At 39.0% G+C, this 22,610-nt stretch overlaps 1 protein-coding gene across 4 annotated transcripts in view; it reads right to left on the bottom strand.

Annotated features, from left to right (window-relative positions):
• The window catches only part of LOC124013345 (glucocorticoid-induced transcript 1 protein-like), an 82,301-nt gene that overhangs the window by 47,013 nt on the left and 12,678 nt on the right, over positions 1-22,610 (bottom strand). For 3 of the 4 annotated variants that reach the window (XM_046327633.1, XM_046327634.1, XM_046327636.1), the window contains exon 2: positions 21,788-21,942. In XM_046327633.1, coding sequence (XP_046183589.1) covers positions 21,788-21,942 — 155 coding nt within the window. The remainder of the gene's footprint in view (positions 1-21,787; positions 21,943-22,610) is intronic. The other variant, XM_046327635.1, reaches the window with a different exon arrangement.

The raw sequence follows: 22,610 nt of genomic DNA, 5'->3' as shown, positions 1-22,610 counted from the left end.
ACAATAAACCAGAGCTAACAATAAACCAGAGATAACAAGAGCTAACAATAAACCAGAGCTAACAATAAACCAGAGCTAACAATAAACCAGAGCTAACAATAAACCAGAGCTAACAAGAGCTAACAATAAACCAGAGCCAACAATAAACCAGAGCCATCAATAAACCAGAGCCATCAATAAACAAGAGCCAACAATAAACCAGAGCCAACAATAAACCAGAGCTATCAATAAACAAGAGCTATCAATAAACCAGAGCTAACAATAAACCAGAGCTAACAATAAACCAGAGCTAACAATAAACCAGAGCTAACAATAAACCAGAGCTAACAATAAACCAGAGCTAACAATAAACAAGAGCTATCAATAAACCAGAGCTAACAAGAGCTATCAATAAACCAGAGCTAACAATAAACCAGAGCCCACAATAAACCAGAGCTCACAATAAACCAGAGCTCACAATAAACCAAAGCTAACAAGAGCTATCAATAAACCAGAGCTATCAATAAACCAGAGCTATCAATAAACCAGAGCTAACAATAAACCAGAGCTAACAATAAACCAGAGCTAACAATAACCCAGAGCTAACAATAAACCAGAGCTAACAATAAACCAGAGCAAACAAGAGCCAACAATAAACCAGAGCCAACAATAAACCAGAGCCAACAATAAACCAGAGCCAACAATAAACCAGAGCCATCAATACACCAGAGCCATCAATACACCAGAGCCATCAATACACCAGAGCCATCAATACACCAGAGCCATCAATAAACCAGAGCCATCAATAAACCAGAGCTCACAATAAACCAGAGCTCACAAGAGCTCACAATAAACCAAAGCTAACAAGAGCTCACAATAAACCAAAGCTAACAAGAGCTATCAATAAACCAGAGCTAACAATAAACCAGAGCTAACAATAAACCAGAGCTAACAATAAACCAGAGCTAACAATAAACCAGAGCTAACAATAAACCAGAGCTAACAATAAACCAGAGCTCACAATAAACCAGAGCTCACAATAAACCAGAGCTCACAAGAGCTATCAATAAACCAGAGCTCACAATAAACCAAAGCTAACAAGAGCTCACAATAAACCAAAGCTAACAAGAGCTATCAATAAACCAGAGCTAACAATAAACCAGAGCTAACAATAAACCAGAGCTAACAATAAACCAGAGCTATCAATAAACCAGAGCTATCAATAAACCAGAGCTATCAATAAACCAGAGCTATCAATAAACCAGAGCTATCAATAAACCAGAGCTATCAATAAACCAGAGCTATCAATAAACCAGAGCTATCAATAAACCAGAGCTATCAATAAACCAGAGCCAACAATAAACAAGAGCTATCAATAAACTAGAGCTAACAATAAACCAGAGCTATCAATAAACCAGAGCTATCAATAAACCAGAGCTATCAATAAACAAGAGCTATCAATAAACCAAAGCCATCAATAAACAAGAGCCAACAATAAACAAGAGCCAACAATAACCCAGAGCCAACAATAACCCAGAGCCAACAATAAACCAGAGCCAACAATAAACCAGAGCCAACAATAAACCAGAGCCAACAATAAACCAGAGCCAACAATAAACCAGAGCCAACAATAAACCAGAGCCAACAATAAACCAGAGCTCACAATAAACCAGAGCTCACAATAAACCAGAGCTCACAATAAACCAGAGCTCACAATAAACCAGAGCCATCAATAAACCAGAGCCAACAATAAACCAGAGCCAACAATAAACCAGAGCTATCAATAAACCAGAGCCAACAATAAACCAGAGCCAACAATAAACCAGAGCTATCAATAAACCAGAGCTATCAATAAACCAGAGCCAACAATAAACCAGAGCTATCAATAAACCAGAGCCAACAATAAACCAGAGCTATCAATAAACCAGAGCCAACAATAAACCAGAGCTATCAATAAACCAGAGCCAACAATAAACCAGAGCCATCAATAAACCAGAGCCATCAATAAACCAGAGCCATCAATAAACCAGAGCCATCAATAAACCAGAGCTAACAATAAACAAGAGCCAACAATAAACCAGAGCCAACAATAAACAAGAGCTATCAATAAACCAGAGCCAACAATAAACCAGAGCTATCAATAAACCAGAGCTATCAATAAACCAGAGCTATCAATAAACCAGAGCTATCAATAAACCAGAGCTATCAATAAACCAGAGCTATCAATAAACCAGAGCCAACAATAAACCAGAGCCAACAATAAACCAGAGTTATCAATAAACCAGAGCTAACAATAAACCAGAGATAACAAGAGCTATCAATAAACCAGAGCTAACAATAAACCAGAGATAACAAGAGCTATCAATAAACCAGAGCTATCAATAAACCAGAGCTATCAATAAACCAGAGCTATCAATAAACCAGAGCTATCAATAAACCAGAGCTATCAATAAACCAGAGCTATCAATAAACCAGAGCTATCAATAAACCAGAGCTAACAATAAACCAGAGCTAACAATAAACCAGAGCTAACAATAAACCAGAGCTAACAATAAACCAGAGCTAACAATAAACCAGAGCTAACAAGAGCTAACAATAAACCAGAGCTAACAATAAACCAGAGATAACAAGAGCTATCAATAAACCAGAGCTAACAATAAACCAGAGATAACAAGAGCTAACAATAAACCAGAGCTATCAATAAACCAGAGCTATCAATAAACCAGAGCTATCAATAAACCAGAGCTATCAATAAACCAGGGCTATCAATAAACCAGAGCTAACAATAAACCAGAGCTAACAATAAACCAGAGCTAACAAGAGCTAACAATAAACCAGAGCTAACAAGAGCTAACAATAAACCAGAGCTAACAATAAACCAGAGATAACAAGAGCTAACAATAAACCAGAGCTAACAATAAACCAGAGCTAACAATAAACCAGAGCTAACAAGAGCTAACAATAAACCAGAGCCAACAATAAACCAGAGCCATCAATAAACCAGAGCCATCAATAAACCAGAGCTAACAATAAACCAGAGCTAACAAGAGCTAACAATAAACCAGAGCCAACAATAAACCAGAGCCATCAATAAACCAGAGCCATCAATAAACCAGAGCTAACAATAAACAAGAGCCAACAATAAACCAGAGCCAACAATAAACAAGAGCTATCAATAAACCAGAGCCAACAATAAACCAGAGCTAACAATAAACCAGAGCTAACAATAAACCAGAGCTAACAATAAACCAGAGCTAACAATAAACCAGAGCTAACAATAAACAAGAGCTATCAATAAACCAGAGCTAACAAGAGCTATCAATAAACCAGAGCTAACAATAAACCAGAGCCCACAATAAACCAGAGCTCACAATAAACCAGAGCTCACAATAAACCAAAGCTAACAAGAGCTATCAATAAACCAGAGCTATCAATAAACCAGAGCTATCAATAAACCAGAGCTAACAATAAACCAGAGCTAACAATAAACCAGAGCTAATAATAACCCAGAGCTAACAATAAACCAGAGCTAACAATAAACCAGAGCAAACAAGAGCTAACAATAAACCAGAGCTAACAATAAACCAGAGCTCACAATAAACCAGAGCTCACAATAAACCAGAGCTCACAATAAACCAGAGCTCACAATAAACCAGAGCTCACAATAAACCAGAGCTCACAATAAACCAGAGCTCACAATAAACCAGAGCTCACAAGAGCTATCAATAAACCAGAGCTAACAATAAACCAGAGCTAACAATAAACCAGAGCTAACAATAAACCAGAGCCAACAATAAACCAGAGCCAACAATAAACCAGAGCCAACAATAAACCAGAGCCAACAATAAACCAGAGCCAACAATACACCAGAGCCATCAATACACCAGAGCCATCAATACACCAGAGCCATCAATACACCAGAGCCATCAATACACCAGAGCCATCAATACACCAGAGCCATCAATACACCAGAGCCATCAATACACCAGAGCCATCAATAAACCAGAGCCATCAATAAACCAGAGCTCACAATAAACCAGAGCTCACAAGAGCTCACAATAAACCAAAGCTAACAAGAGCTCACAATAAACCAAAGCTAACAAGAGCTATCAATAAACCAGAGCTAACAATAAACCAGAGCTAACAATAAACCAGAGCTAACAATAAACCAGAGCTAACAATAAACCAGAGCTCACAATAAACCAGAGCTCACAATAAACCAGAGCTCACAAGAGCTATCAATAAACCAGAGCTAACAATAAACCAGAGCTAACAATAAACCAGAGCTAACAATAAACCAGAGCTAACAATAAGCCAGAGCTAACCAGAGCTAATAATAAACCAAAGCTATCAATAAACCAGAGCTAACAATAAACCAGAGCTAACAATAAACAAGAGCTAACAATAAACCAGAGCTAACAATAAACCAGAGCTATCAATAAACCAGAGCTAACAAGAGCTATCAATAAACCAGAGCTAAGAGCTATCAATAAACCAGAGCTAACAAGAACTATCAATAAACCAGAGCTAACAAGAGCTATCAATAAACCAGAGCCATCAATAAACCAGAGCCATCAATAAACCAGAGCCAACAATAAACCAGAGCTAACAATAAACCAGAGCTAACAATAAACCAGAGCTAACAATAAACCAGAAATAACAATAAACCAGAAATAACAATAAACCTGAAATAACAATAAACCAGAGCTAACAAGAGCTATCAATAAACCAGAGCTAACAAGAGCTATCAATAAACCAGAGCTATCAATAAACCAGAGCTAACAATAAACCAGAGCTAACAATAAACCAGAGCTAACAATAAACCAGAGCTAACAAGAGCTATCAATAAACCAGAGCTAACAATAAGCCAGAGCTAACAATAAACCAGAGCTAACAATAAACCAGAGCTAACAATAAACCAGAGCTAACAATAAACCAGAGCTAACAATAAACCAGAGCTAACAATAAACCAGAGCTAACAATAAACCAGAGCTAACAATAAACCAGAGCTAACAATAAACCACAGATAACAAGAGCTAACAATAAACCAGAGCTAACAATAAACCACAGATAACAAGAGCTAACAATAAACCAGAGATAACAAGAGCCATCAATAAACCTGAGCTAACAATAAACCAGAGCTAACAATTAACCAGAGCTAACAATTAACCAGAGATAACAATTAACCAGAGATAACAATTAACCAGAGATAACAATTAACCAGAGATAACAATTAACCAGAGATAACAATTAACCAGAGATAACGTCTGCTAAATGACTTAAATGTAAATGTAACAAGAGCTATCAATAAACCAGAGCTAACAATAAACCAGAGATAACAAGAGCTATCAATAAACCAGAGCTAACAATAAACCAGAGATAACAAGAGCTATCAATAAACTAGAGCTAACAATAAACCAGAGCTAACAATAAACAAGAGCCAACAATAAACCAGAGCCAACAATAAACCAGAGCCAACAATAAACCAGAGCCAACAATAAACCAGAGATAACAAGAGCTATCAATAAACCAGAGATAACAAGAGCTATCAATAAACCAGAGCTAACAATAAACCAGAGCTAACAATAAACCAGAGCTAACAATAAGCCAGAGCTAACCAGAGCTAATAATAAACCAAAGCTATCAATAAACCAGAGCTAACAATAAACCAGAGCTAACAATAAACAAGAGCTAACAATAAACCAGAGCTAACAATAAACCAGAGCTATCAATAAACCAGAGCTAACAAGAGCTATCAATAAACCAGAGCTAACAAGAGCTATCAATAAACCAGAGCTAACAAGAACTATCAATAAACCAGAGCTAACAAGAGCTATCAATAAACCAGAGCCATCAATAAACCAGAGCCATCAATAAACCAGAGCCAACAATAAACCACAGATAACAAGAGCTAACAATAAACCAGAGCTAACAATAAACCACAGATAACAAGAGCTAACAATAAACCAGAGATAACAAGAGCCATCAATAAACCTGAGCTAACAATAAACCAGAGCTAACAATAAACCAGAGCTAACAATTAACCAGAGCTAACAATTAACCAGAGATAACAATTAACCAGAGATAACAATTAACCAGAGATAACAATTAACCAGAGATAACGTCTGCTAAATGACTTAAATGTAAATGTAACAAGAGCTATCAATAAACCAGAGCTAACAATAAACCAGAGATAACAAGAGCTATCAATAAACCAGAGCTAACAATAAACCAGAGATAACAAGAGCTATCAATAAACTAGAGCTAACAATAAACCAGAGCTATCAATAAACCAGAGCTAACAATAAACAAGAGCCAACAATAAACCAGAGCCAACAATAAACCAGAGCCAACAATAAACCAGAGCCAACAATAAACCAGAGATAACAAGAGCTATCAATAAACCAGAGATAACAAGAGCTATCAATAAACCAGAGCTAACAATAAACAAGAGCTATCAATAAACCAGAGCTAACAATAAACAAGAGCTATCAATAAACCAGAGCTAACAAGAGCTATCAATAAACCAGAGCTAACAATAAACCAGAGCCCACAATAAACCAGAGCTCACAATAAACCAGAGCTCACAATAAACCAAAGCTAACAAGAGCTATCAATAAACCAGAGCTATCAATAAACCAGAGCTATCAATAAACCAGAGCTAACAATAAACCAGAGCTAACAATAAACCAGAGCTAACAATAAACCAGAGCTAATAATAACCCAGAGCTAACAATAAACCAGAGCTAACAATAAACCAGAGCAAACAAGAGCTAACAATAAACCAGAGCTAACAATAAACCAGAGCTCACAATAAACCAGAGCTCACAATAAACCAGAGCTCACAATAAACCAGAGCTCACAATAAACCAGAGCTCACAATAAACCAGAGCTCACAATAAACCAGAGCTCACAATAAACCAGAGCTCACAATAAACCAGAGCTAACAATAAACCAGAGCTAACAATAAACCAGAGCTAACAATAAACCAGAGCTAACAATAAACCAGAGCCAACAATAAACCAGAGCTAACAATAAACCAGAGCCAACAATAAACCAGAGCCATCAATAAACCAGAGCCATCAATAAACCAGAGCCATCAATACACCAGAGCCATCAATACACCAGAGCCATCAATACACCAGAGCCATCAATACACCAGAGCCATCAATACACCAGAGCCATCAATAAACCAGAGCCATCAATAAACCAGAGCCATCAATAAACCAGAGCTCACAATAAACCAGAGCTCACAATAAACCAGAGCTCACAATAAACCAGAGCTCACAATAAACCAAAGCTAACAAGAGCTATCAATAAACCAGAGCTATCAATAAACCAGAGCTATCAATAAACCAGAGCTAACAATAAACCAGAGCTAACAATAAACCAGAGCTAACAATAAACCAGAGCTAACAATAAACCAGAGCTAACAATAAACCAGAGCTAACAATAAACCAGAGCAAACAAGAGCTCACAATAAACCAGAGCTCACAATAAACCAGAGCTCACAATAAACCAGAGCTCACAATAAACCAGAGCTCACAATAAACCAGAGCTCACAATAAACCAGAGCTCACAAGAGCTATCAATAAACCAGAGCTAACAATAAACCAGAGCTAACAATAAACCAGAGCTAACAATAAACCAGAGCTAACAATAAACCAGAGCTAACAATAAACCAGAGCTAACAATAAACCAGAGCCAACAATAAACCAGAGCCAACAATAAACCAGAGCCAACAATAAACCAGAGCCATCAATACACCAGAGCCATCAATACACCAGAGCCATCAATAAACCAGAGCCATCAATAAACCAGAGCCATCAATAAACCAGAGCCATCAATAAACCAGAGCCATCAATACACCAGAGCCATCAATAAACCAGAGCTAACAATACACCAGAGCTAACAATACACCAGAGCTAACAAGAGCTATCAATAAACCAGAGCTAACAATAAACCAGAGCTAACAATAAACCAGAGCTAACAATAAACCAGAGCTAACAATAAACCAGAGCTAACAATAAACCAGAGCTAACAATAAACCAGAGCTAACAATAAACCAGAGCTAACAATAAACCAGAGCTAACAATAAACCAGAGCTATCAATAAACCAGAGCTATCAATAAACCAGAGCTATCAATAAACCAGAGCTAACAATAAACCAGAGCTAACAATAAACCAGAGCTAACAATAAACCAGAGCTAACAATAAACCAGAACAATAACAGAGCTAACAATAAACCAGAGCTAACAATAAACCAGAGCTAACAATAAACCAGAGCTCACAATAAACCAGAGCTCACAATAAACCAGAGCTCACAATAAACCAGAGCTCACAATAAACCAGAGCTCAATAAACCAGAGAGCAATAAACCAGAGCTAACAATAAACCAGAGCTAACAATAAACCAGAGCTAACAATAAACCAGAGCTAACAATAAACCAGAGCTAACAATAAACCAGAGCTAACAAGAGCTATCAATAAACCAGAGCTAACAATAAACCAGAGCTAACAATAAACCAGAGCTCACAATAAACCAGAGCTCACAATAAACCAGAGCTCACAATAAACCAGAGCTCACAATAAACCAGAGCTCACAAGAGCTATCAATAAACCAGAGCTAACAATAAACCAGAGCTAACAATAAACCAGAGCTAACAATAAACCAGAGCTAACAATAAACCAGAGCTAACAATAAACCAGAGCCAACAATAAACCAGAGCCAACAATAAACCAGAGCCAACAATAAACCAGAGCCAACAATAAACCAGAGCCAACAATAAACCAGAGCCAACAATAAACCAGAGCCAACAATAAACCAGAGCCAACAATAAACCAGAGCCAACAATAAACCAGAGCCAACAATAAACCAGAGCCAACAATAAGCCAGAGCCAACAATAAGCCAGAGCTAACAATAAGCCAGAGCTAACAATAAACCAGAGCTCACAATAAACCAGAGCTCACAATAAACCAGAGCTCACAATAAACCAGAGCTAACAATAAACCAGAGCTAACAAGAGCTAACAATAAACCAGAGCTATCAATAAACCAGAGCTAACAATAAACCAGAGCTAACAATAAACCAGAGCCAACAATACACCAGAGCCAACAATACACCAGAGCCAACAATACACCAGAGCCAACAATACACCAGAGCCAACAATACACAGAGCCACAATACACCAGAGCCAACAATACACCAGAGCCAACAATACACCAGAGCCAACAATACACCAGAGCCAACAATACACCAGAGCCAACAATACACCAGAGCCAACAATACACCAGAGCCAACAATACACCAGAGCCAACAATACACCAGAGCCAACAATACACCAGAGCCAACAATACACCAGAGCCAACAATACACCAGAGCCAACAATACACCAGAGCCATCAATACACCAGAGCCATCAATACACCAGAGCCATCAATACACCAGAGCCATCAATACACCAGAGCCATCAATACACCAGAGCCATCAATACACCAGAGCTAACAATACACCAGAGCTAACAATAAACCAGAGCTAACAAGAGCTATCAATAAACCAGAGCTATCAATAAACCAGAGCTATCAATAAACCAGAGCTCACAATAAACCAGTGCTCACAATAAACCAGAGCTCACAATAAACCAGAGCTCACAATAAACCAGAGCTAACAAGAGCTAACAATAAACCAGAGCTCACAATAAACCAGAGCTCACAATAAACCAGTGCTCACAATAAACCAGAGCTCACAATAAACCAGAGCTCACAATAAACCAGAGCTCACAATAAACCAGAGCTCACAATAAACCAGAGCTCACAATAAACCAGAGCTCACAATAAACCAGAGCTCACAATAAACCAGAGCTCACAATAAACCAGAGCTCACAATAAACCAGAGCTCACAATAAACCAGAGCTCACAATAAACCAAAGCTCACAATAAACCAGAGCCATCAATAAACCAGAGCCATCAATAAACCAGAGCCATCAATAAACCAGAGCCATCAATAAACCAGAGCCAACAATAAACCAGAGCCAACAATAAACCAGAGCCAACAATAAACCAGAGCCAACAATAAACCAGAGCCATCAATAAACCAGAGCCATCAATAAACCAGAGCCATCAATAAACCAGAGCCATCAATAAACCAGAGCCATCAATAAACCAGAGCCATCAATAAACCAGAGCCATCAATAAACCAGAGCCATCAATAAACCAGAGCTCACAATAAACCAGAGCCATCAATAAACCAGAGCCATCAATAAACCAGAGCTCACAATAAACCAGAGCTCACAATAAACCAGAGCTCACAATAAACCAGAGCTAACAATAAACCAGAGCTAACAAGAGCGATCAATAAACCAGATCTATCAATAATCCAGAGCTATCAATAAACCAGAGCTAACAAGAGCTATCAATAAACCAGAGCTAACAATAAACCAGAGCTAACAAGAGCTATCAAGAAACCAGAGCTAACAATAAACCAGAGCTAACAATAAACCAGAACTAACAATAAACCAGAACTATCAATAAACCAGAGCCAACAATACACCAGAGCCAACAATACACCAGAGCCAACAATACACCAGAGCCAACAATACACCAGAGCCAACAATACACCAGAGCCAACAATACACCAGAGCCAACAATACACCAGAGCCAACAATACACCAGAGCCATCAATACACCAGAGCCATCAATACACCAGAGCCAACAATACACCAGAGCCATCAATAAACCAGAGCCATCAATAAACCAGAGCCAACAATAAACCAGAGCCAACAATAAACCAGAGCCAACAATAAACCAGAGCCAACAATAAACCAGAGCTCACAATAAACCAGAGCTCACAATAAACCAGAGCTAACAAGAGCTAACAATAAACCAGAGCTCACAATAAACCAGTGCTCACAATAAACCAGTGCTCACAATAAACCAGAGCTCACAATAAACCAGTGCTCACAATAAACCAGAGCTCACAATAAACCAGAGCTCACAATAAACCAGAGCTCACAATAAACCAGAGCTCACAATAAACCAGAGCTCACAATAAACCAGAGCTCACAATAAACCAGAGCTCACAATAAACCAGAGCTCACAATAAACCAGAGCTCACAATAAACCAAAGCTCACAATAAACCAGAGCCATCAATAAACCAGAGCCATCAATAAACCAGAGCCATCAATAAACCAGAGCCATCAATAAACCAGAGCCAACAATAAACCAGAGCCAACAATAAACCAGAGCCAACAATAAACCAGAGCCAACAATAAACCAGAGCCATCAATAAACCAGAGCCATCAATAAACCAGAGCCATCAATAAACCAGAGCCATCAATAAACCAGAGCCATCAATAAACCAGAGCCATCAATAAACCAGAGCCATCAATAAACCAGAGCTCACAATAAACCAGAGCCATCAATAAACCAGAGCCATCAATAAACCAGAGCTCACAATAAACCAGAGCCAACAATAAAACAGAGCTCACAATAAACCAGAGCTACAAACCAGAGCTCACAATAAACCAGAGCTCACAATAAACCAGAGCTCAACAATAAACCAGAGCTAACAATAAACCAGAGCTAACAAGAGCGATCAATAAACCAGATCTATCAATAATCCAGAGCTATCAATAAACCAGAGCTAACAAGAGCTATCAATAAACCAGAGCTAACAATAAACCAGAGCTAACAAGAGCTATCAAGAAACCAGAGCTAACAATAAACCAGAGCTAACAATAAACCAGAACTAACAATAAACCAGAACTATCAATAAACCAGAGCCAACAATACACCAGAGCCAACAATACACCAGAGCCAACAATACACCAGAGCCAACAATACACCAGAGCCAACAATACACCAGAGCCAACAATACACCAGAGCCAACAATACACCAGAGCCAACAATACACCAGAGCCATCAATACACCAGAGCCATCAATACACCAGAGCCAACAATACACCAGAGCCATCAATACACCAGAGCCATCAATACACCAGAGCCATCAATACACCAGAGCCATCAATACACCAGAGCCATCAATACACCAGAGCTAACAATACACCAGAGCTAACAATAAACCAGAGCTAACAAGAGCTATCAATAAACCAGAGCTATCAATAAACCAGAGCTATCAATAAACCAGTGCTCACAATAAACCAGAGCTCACAATAAACCAGAGCTCACAATAAACCAGAGCTAACAAGAGCTAACAATAAACCAGAGCTCACAATAAACCAGAGCTCACAATAAACCAGTGCTCACAATAAACCAGTGCTCACAATAAACCAGAGTGCTCACAATAAACCAGTGCTCACAATAAACCAGTGCTCACAATAAACCAGAGCTCACAATAAACCAGAGCTCACAATAAACCAGAGCTCACAATAAACCAGAGCTCACAATAAACCAGAGCTGTCAATAAACCAGAGCTGTCAATAAACCAGAGCTGTCAATAAACCAGAGCTGTCAATAAACCAGAGCTGTCAATAAACCAGAGCTGTCAATAAACCAGAGCTAACAATAAACCAGAGCTCACAAGAGCTATCAATAAACCAGAGCTAACAATAAACCAGAGCTAACAATAAACCAGAGCTAACAATAAACCAGAGCTAACAATAAACCAGAGCCAACAATAAACCAGAGCCAACAATAAACCAGAGCCATCAATACACCAGAGCCATCAATACACCAGAGCCATCAATACACCAGAGCCATCAATACACCAGAGCCATCAATACACCAGAGCCATCAATACACCAGAGCCATCAATACACCAGAGCCATCAATAAACCAGAGCCATCAATAAACCAGAGCTCACAATAAACCAGAGCTCACAATAAACCAGAGCTCACAATAAACCAGAGCTCACAATAAACCAGAGCTCACAATAAACCAGAGCTCACAATAAACCAGAGCTCACAAGAGCTATCAATAAACCAGAGCTAACAATAAACCAGAGCTAACAATAAACCAGAGCTAACAATAAACCAGAGCTAACAATAAACCAGAGCTAACAATAAACCAGAGCTAACAATAAACCAGAGCTAACAATAAACCAGAGCTAACAATAAACCAGAGCCAACAATAAACCAGAGCCAACAATAAACCAGAGCCAACAATAAACCAGAGCCATCAATACACCAGAGCCATCAATACACCAGAGCCATCAATACACCAGAGCCATCAATAAACCAGAGCCATCAATAAACCAGAGCCATCAATAAACCAGAGCCATCAATAAACCAGAGCCATCAATAAACCAGAGCTAACAATACACCAGAGCTAACAATACACCAGAGCTAACAAGAGCTATCAATAAACCAGAGCTAACAATAAACCAGAGCTAACAATAAACCAGAGCTAACAATAAACCAGAGCTAACAATAAACCAGAGCTAACAATAAACCAGAGCTAACAATAAACCAGAGCTAACAATAAACCAGAGCTAACAATAAACCAGAGCTAACAATAAACCAGAGCTAACAATAAACCAGAGCTAACAATAAACCAGAGCTATCAATAAACCAGAGCTAACAATAAACCAGAGCTATCAATAACAATGCTCTACAACATCCGCACAATAAACCAGAGCTAACAATAAACCAGAGCTAACAATAAACCAGAGCTAACAATAAACCAGAGCTAACAATAAACCAGAGCTAACAATAAACCAGAGCTAACAATAAACCAGAGCCATCAATAAACCAGAGCCAACAAGAGTTATCAATAAACCAGTGCTAACAATAAACCAGAGCTAACAATAAACCAGAGCTAACAATAAGCCAGAGCTAACAATAAGCCAGAGCTAACAATAAGCCAGAGCTAACAATAAGCCAGAGCTAACAATAAGCCAGAGCTAACAATAAGCCAGAGCTAACAATAAACCAGAGCTAACAATAAACAAGAGCTAACAATAAACAAGAGCTATCAATAAACCAGAGCTATCAATAAACCAGAGCTAACAATAAACAAGAGCTATCAATAAACCAGAGCTAACAAGAGCTATCAATAAACCAGAGCTAACAATAAACCAGAGCTAACAATAAACCAGAGCTCACAATAAACCAGAGCCATCAATAAACCAGAGCTCACAATAAACCAGAGCTCACAATAAACCAGAGCTCACAATAAACCAACAAGAGCTACAATAAACCAGAGCTAACAATAAACCAGAGCTATCAATAAACCAGAGCTAACAATAAACCAGAGAAACAAGAGCTAACAATAAACCAGAGCTAACAATAAACCAGAGCAAAAACCAGAGCTCACAATAAACCAGAGCTAACAATAAACCAGAGCTCACAATAAACCAGAGCTCACAATAAACCAGAGCTCACAATAAACCAGAGCTCACAATAAACCAGAGCTCACAATAAACCAGAGCTCACAATAAACCAGAGCTCACAATAAACCAGAGCTCACAATAAACCAGAGCTAACAATAAACCAGAGCTAACAATAAACCAGAGCTAACAATAAACCAGAGCTAACAATAAACCAGAGCCAACAATAAACCAGAGCCAACAATAAACCAGAGCCAACAATAAACCAGAGCCAACAATAAACCAGAGCCAACAATAAACCAGAGCCAACAATAAACCAGAGCCAACAATAAACCAGAGCCAACAATAAACCAGAGCCAACAATAAGCCAGAGCTAACAATAAGCCAGAGCTAACAATAAACCAGAGCTCACAATAAACCAGAGCTCACAATAAACCAGAGCTCACAATAAACCAGAGCTCACAATAAACCAGAGCTGTCAATAAACCAGAGCTGTCAATAAACCAGAGCTGTCAATAAACCAGAGCTGTCAATAAACCAGAGCTGTCAATAAACCAGAGCTCACAATAAACCAGAGCTCACAATAAACCAGAGCTCACAATAAACCAGAGCTAACAATAAACCAGAGCTAACAAGAGCTAACAATAAACCAGAGCTATCAATAAACCAGAGCTAACAATACACCAGAGCTAACAATACACCAGAGCTAACAATACACCAGAGCCAACAATACACCAGAGCCAACAATACACCAGAGCCAACAATACACCAGAGCCAACAATACACCAGAGCCAACAATACACCAGAGCCAACAATACACCAGAGCCAACAATACACCAGAGCCAACAATACACCAGAGCCAACAATACACCAGAGCCAACAATACACCAGAGCCAACAATACACCAGAGCCAACAATACACCAGAGCCAACAATACACCAGAGCCAACAATACACCAGAGCCATCAATACACCAGAGCCATCAATACACCAGAGCCATCAATACACCAGAGCCATCAATACACCAGAGCCATCAATACACCAGAGCTAACAATACACCAGAGCCAACAATACACCAGAGCCAACAATACACCAGAGCCAACAATACACCAGAGCCAACAATACACCAGAGCCATCAATACACCAGAGCCATCAATACACCAGAGCCATCAATACACCAGAGCCATCAATACACCAGAGCCATCAATAACCAGAGCCATCAATACACCAGAGCTAACAATACACCAGAGCTAACAATAAACCAGAGCTCACACCAACAATAAAACAGAGCTCACAATAAACCAGAGCTCACAATAAACCAGAGCTCACAATAAACCAGAGCCAACAATAAACCAGAGCTAACAATAAACCAGAGCTAACAAGAGCGATCAATAAACCAGATCTATCAATAATCCAGAGCTATCAATAAACCAGAGCTAACAAGAGCTATCAATAAACCAGAGCTAACAATAAACCAGAGCTAACAAGAGCTATCAAGAAACCAGAGCTAACAATAAACCAGAGCTAACAATAAACCAGAACTAACAATAAACCAGAACTAACAATAAACCAGAGCCAACAATACACCAGAGCCAACAATACACAGAGCCAACAATACACCAGAGCCAACAATACACCAGAGCCAATACACCAGAGCCAACAATACACCAGAGCCAACAATACACCAGAGCCAACAATACACCAGAGCCAACAATACACCAGAGCCAACAATACAAGAGCCAACAATACAGAGCCAACAATACACCAGAGCCAACAATACACCAGAGCCAACAATACACCAGAGCCAACAATACACCAGAGCCAACAATACACCAGAGCCATCAATAACCAGAGCCATCAATACACAGAGCCATCAATACAACAGAGCCATCAATACAAGCCATAATACACCAGAGCTACACCAAGCCAACAATACACAGAGCCAACAATACACCAGAGCCAACAATACACCAGAGCCAACAATACACCAGAGCCAACAATAGAGCCAACAATACACCAGAGCCAAACACAGAGCCAACAATACACCAGAGCCAACAATACACCAGAGCCAACAATACACCAGAGCCAACAATACACCAGAGCCATCAATACACCAGAGCCATCAATACACCAGAGCCATCAATACACCAGAGCCATCAATACACCAGAGCTAACAATACACCAGAGCTAACAATAAACCAGAGCTCACACCAACAATAAAACAGAGCTCACAATAAACCAGAGCTCACAATAAACCAGAGCTCACAATAAACCAGAGCCAACAATAAACCAGAGCTAACAATAAACCAGAGCTAACAAGAGCGATCAATAAACCAGATCTATCAATAATCCAGAGCTATCAATAAACCAGAGCTAACAAGAGCTATCAATAAACCAGAGCTAACAATAAACCAGAGCTAACAAGAGCTATCAAGAAACCAGAGCTAACAAGAAACCAGAGCTAACAATAAACCAGAACTAACAATAAACCAGAACTAACAATAAACCAGAGCCAACAATACACCAGAGCCAACAATACACCAGAGCCAACAATACACCAGAGCCAACAATACACCAGAGCCAACAATACACCAGAGCCAACAATACAAGAGCCAACAATACACCAGAGCCAACAATACACCAGAGCCAACAATACACCAGAGCCAACAATACACCAGAGCCAACAATACACCAGAGCCAACAATAAAGAGCCAACAATACACCAGAGCCAACAATACACAGAGCCATAAACACCAGAGCCATCAATACACCAGAGCCATCAATACACCAGAGCCATCAATACAACAGAGCCATCAATACACAGAGCCATCAATACACCAGAGCCATCAATACACAGAGCTAACAATACACCAGAGCTAACAATAAACCAGAGCTAACAAGAGCTATCAATAAACCAGAGCTATCAATAAACCAGAGCTATCAATAAACCAGTGCTCACAATAAACCAGAGCTCACAATAAACCAGAGCTCACAATAAACCAGAGCTAACAAGAGCTAACAATAAACCAGAGCTCACAATAAACCAGTGCTCACAATAAACCAGTGCTCACAATAAACCAGAGCTCACAATAAACCAGAGCTCACAATAAACCAGAGCTCACAATAAACCAGAGCTCACAATAAACCAGAGCTCACAATAAACCAGAGCTCACAATAAACCAGAGCTCTCAATAAACCAGAGCTGTCAATAAACCAGAGCTGTCAATAAACCAGAGCTGTCAATAAACCAGAGCTGTCAATAAACCAGAGCTGTCAATAAACCAGAGCTCTCAATAAACCAGAGCTCACAATAAACCAGAGCTCACAATAAACCAGAGCTCACAATAAACCAGAGCTCTCAATAAACCAGAGCTCTCAATAAACCAGAGCTCTCAATAAACCAGAGCTCTCAATAAACCAGAGCTCTCAATAAACCAGAGCTCTCAATAAACCAGAGCTCTCAATAAACCAGAGCTCTCAATAAACCAGAGCTCTCAATAAACCAGAGCTAACAATAAACCAGAGCTAACAATAAACCAGAGCTATCAATAAACCAGAGCTATCAATAAACCAGAGCTAACAATAAACCAGAGCTATCAATAAACCAGGGCTATCAATAAACCAGAGCTATCAATAAACCAGAGCTATCAATAAACCAGAGCTAACAAGAGCTCACAATAAACCAGAGCTTACAATAAACCAGAGCTCACAATAAACCAGAGCTCGCAATAAACCAGAGCTCACAATAAACCAGAGCTCACAATAAACCAGAGCTCACAATAAACCAGAGCTCACAATAAACCAGAGCTCACAATAAACCAGAGCCATCAATAAACCAGAGCTAACAATAAACCACAGATAACAAGAGCTAACAATAAACCAGAGCTAACAATAAACCAGAGATAACAAGAGCTATCAATAAACCAGAGCTAACAATAAACCAGAGCTAACAATAAACCAGAGCTAACAATAAACCAGAGATAACAAGAGCTATCAATAAACCAGAGCTAACAATAAACCAGAGATAACAAGAGCTAACAATAAACCAGAGCTAACAATAAACCAGAGATAACAAGAGCTATCAATAAACCAGAGCTAACAATAAACCAGAGATAACAATAAACCAGAGCCAACAATAAACAAGAGCCAACAATAAACAAGAGCCAACAATAAACCAGAGCTAACAATAAACCAGAGCTATCAATAAACCAGAGCTATCAATAAACCAGAGCTATCAATAAACCAGAGCTATCAATAAACCAGAGCTATCAATAAACCAGAGCTATCAATAAACCAGAGCTATCAATAAACCAGAGCTAACAATAAACCAGAGCTAACAATAAACCAGAGCTATCAATAAACCAGAGCTATCAATAAACCAGAGCTATCAATAAACCAGAGCTAACAAGAGCTCACAATAAACCAGAGCTCACAATAAACCAGAGCCATCAATAAACCAGAGCCATCAATAAACCAGAGCCATCAATAAACCAGAGCCATCAATAAACCAGAGCCATCAATAAACCAGAGCCATCAATAAACCAGAGCCAACAATAAACCAGAGCTAACAATAAACCAGAGCTCACAAGAGCTCAAATAAACCAGAGCTCACAATAAACCAGAGCTAAATAAACCAGAGCTCACAATAAACCAGAGCCATCAATAAACCAGAGCCATCAATAAACCAGAGCCATCAATAAACCAGAGCCATCAATAAACCAGAGCCATCAATAAACCAGAGCCATCAATAAACCAGAGCCATCAATAAACCAGAGCCATCAATAAACCAGAGCCATCAATAAACCAGAGCTAACAATAAACCAGAGCTAACAATAAACCAGAGCTAACAATAAACCACAGATAACAAGAGCTAACAATAAACCAGAGCTAACAATAAACCAGAGATAACAAGAGCTATCAATAAACCAGAGCTAACAATAAACCAGAGCTAACAATAAACCACAGATAACAAGAGCTAACAATAAACCAGAGCTAACAATAAACCACAGATAACAAGAGCTAACAATAAACCAGAGCTAACAATAAACCAGAGATAACAAGAGCCATCAATAAACCTGAGCTAACAATAAACCAGAGCTAACAATAAACCAGAGCTAACAATAAACCAGAGCTAACAATTAACCAGAGCTAACAATTAACCAGAGCTAACAATTAACCAGAGCTAACAATTAACCAGAGCTAACAATTAACCAGAGATAACAATTAACCAGAGATAACAATTAACCAGAGATAACGTCTGCTAAATGACTTAAATGTAAATGTAACAAGAGCTATCAATAAACCAGAGCTAACAATAAACCAGAGATAACAAGAGCTATCAATAAACCAGAGCTAACAATAAACCAGAGATAACAAGAGCTATCAATAAACTAGAGCTAACAATAAACCAGAGCTATCAATAAACCAGAGCTAACAATAAACAAGAGCCAACAATAAACCAGAGCCAACAATAAACCAGAGCCAACAATAAACCAGAGCCAACAATAAACCAGAGCCAACAATAAACCAGAGCCAACAATAAACCAGAGATAACAAGAGCTATCAATAAACCAGAGATAACAAGAGCTATCAATAAACCAGAGCTAACAATAAACCAGAGCTAACAATAAACCAGAGCTAACAATAAACCAGAGATAACAAGAGCCATCAATAAACTAGAGCTAACAATAAACCAGAGCTATCAATAAACCAGAGCTATCAATAAACCAGAGCTATCAATAAACCAGAGCTATCAATAAACCAGAGCTATCAATAAACCAGAGCCAACAATAAACCAGAGATAACAAGAGCTATCAATAAACTAGAGCTAACAATAAACCAGAGCTAACAATAAACCAGAGCTATCAATAAACCAGAGCTATCAATAAACAAGAGCTAACAATAAACAAGAGCTAACAATAAACCAGAGCTAACAATAAACCAAAGCCAACAATAAACAAGAGCCAACAATAAACACGAGCCAACAATAACCCAGAGCCAACAATAACCCAGAGCCAACAATAACCCAGAGCCAACAATAAACCAGAGCCAACAATAAACCAGAGCCAACAATAAACCAGAGCCAACAATAAACCAGAGCTCACAATAAACCAGAGCTCACAATAAACCAGAGCTCACAATAAACCAGAGCTCACAATAAACCAGAGCCATCAATAAACCAGAGCCAACAATAAACCAGAGCCAACAATAAACCAGAGCTATCAATAAACCAGAGCCAACAATAAACCAGAGCCAACAATAAACCAGAGCTATCAATAAACCAGAGCTATCAATAAACCAGAGCCAACAATAAACCAGAGCTATCAATAAACCAGAGCCAACAATAAACCAGAGCTATCAATAAACCAGAGCCAACAATAAACCAGAGCTATCAATAAACCAGAGCCAACAATAAACCAGAGCCATCAATAAACCAGAGCCATCAATAAACCAGAGCTAACAATAAACAAGAGCCAACAATAAACCAGAGCCAACAATAAACAAGAGCTATCAATAAACCAGAGCCAACAATAAACCAGAGCTATCAATAAACCAGAGCTATCAATAAACCAGAGCTATCAATAAACCAGAGCTATCAATAAACCAGAGCTATCAATAAACCAGAGCTATCAATAAACCAGAGCTATCAATAAACCAGAGCCAACAATAAACCAGAGTTATCAATAAACCAGAGCTAACAATAAACCAGAGATAACAAGAGCTATCAATAAACCAGAGCTAACAATAAACCAGAGATAACAAGAGCTAACAATAAACCAGAGCTATCAATAAACCAGAGCTATCAATAAACCAGAGCTATCAATAAACCAGAGCTATCAATAAACCAGAGCTAACAATAAACCAGAGCTAACAATAAACCAGAGCTAACAATAAACCAGAGCTAACAATAAACCAGAGCTAACAATAAACCAGAGCTAACAAGAGCTAACAATAAACCAGAGCTAACAATAAACCAGAGATAACAAGAGCTAACAATAAACCAGAGCTAACAATAAACCAGAGCTAACAATAAACCAGAGCTAACAATAAACCAGAGCTAACAAGAGCTAACAATAAACCAGAGCTAACAATAAACCAGAGCTAACAATAAACCAGAGCTAACAAGAGCTAACAATAAACCAGAGCTAACAAGAGCTAACAATAAACCAGAGCTAACAAGAGTTATCAATAAACCAGAGCTAACAATAAACCAGAGCTAACAATAAACCAGAGCTATCCACAAACCAGAGCTAACAATAAACCAGAGCCATAAATACATCTAGTTTCTTCTAGCTGGAATATCATCCGTTCTTTCTTGTTGAATAAATGTCAATTGCACTCATCTCTCTTGGACGACCGAACAAAGCGTGACACATGAAGGGTCGGGGGACAGGAAGTGAGGAGGCCCCAACCGGAGTGGATTTCTCTTTAATACACGAAGCATAGTGTACATTCATTCATTCATCTCAGCAGGGGGTACCCAATAAAACATGAAATATAGGAGAGGAAGTAAGGGGACACCTACCTGAGTGGATTTATCTTTCATGCATGAGGGGTAGTGCACATGGTGGTCACGAGGCCACTGGCCAGTGAGGTAGGGGCCGGTGATGGTACCCAGGGAGGAAGTCCGCCGGATGGCTCCTGAGTTACGCACCTGCTGCTGGGGTTTGGACCGCTCTACTGGAATGGGAGGGGGGAAGAGACATTTTAATTGAGGAGGCTCTCAGAAGGCTCTGCCTGACCAAGTCCAATACTTTGTGTTTATAATCTATTAACAATTGATCAGATTACTATGCCAATCCACCTTCACATTCTGTACCGTCAGAAGCAATCCCCACAATCTTTTTTCTAGAGGAAATATGTGAGGATGCAGACAGACGTCATGGTGTTGTTTTCAGAGACTGCAGGTTGACTTGGTTACCCTTGGAGCAGCCGAGAGCAGCCCAGCCTGTCCTCCCTCACTGTGAGGCAAAACCTGATAAAAATAACTCACACAAATCCAAGGATCTGGGTCAAGGGTTGTGTGTTTGTTCTCGCAACACTCTCTGGTGTGAGTGCGCACGTGAGATAGAAACAACAATATTTACACCCTCCTAACCCTGTGGCCTTGTATGGGGCTAGAATTTTCAAAAGCAAAAGGCTTCAACTCACAAGGTGCTAGCTAATATATTAGGCATTTAGCAAAGTTGACCAAACAGGCCAGGTTTCTAAGAACAACATTCCAGTATGAAATGAAACAGACTTGTGCTGTATACCGTAACACCTCTGGTTTATGGAGGACTTGATCTATGCTGAAGTCTCTCATAACTAGGAAGTAAAATGTTGATATTTTTTTCCTGCGCTACAAA

Source organism: Oncorhynchus gorbuscha, linkage group LG24, assembly GCF_021184085.1.
Source record: "Oncorhynchus gorbuscha isolate QuinsamMale2020 ecotype Even-year linkage group LG24, OgorEven_v1.0, whole genome shotgun sequence".
NCBI classification, from domain to species: Eukaryota; Metazoa; Chordata; class Actinopteri; order Salmoniformes; family Salmonidae; genus Oncorhynchus; species Oncorhynchus gorbuscha.
This window is presented reverse-complemented; position numbering and strand designations above follow the sequence as displayed.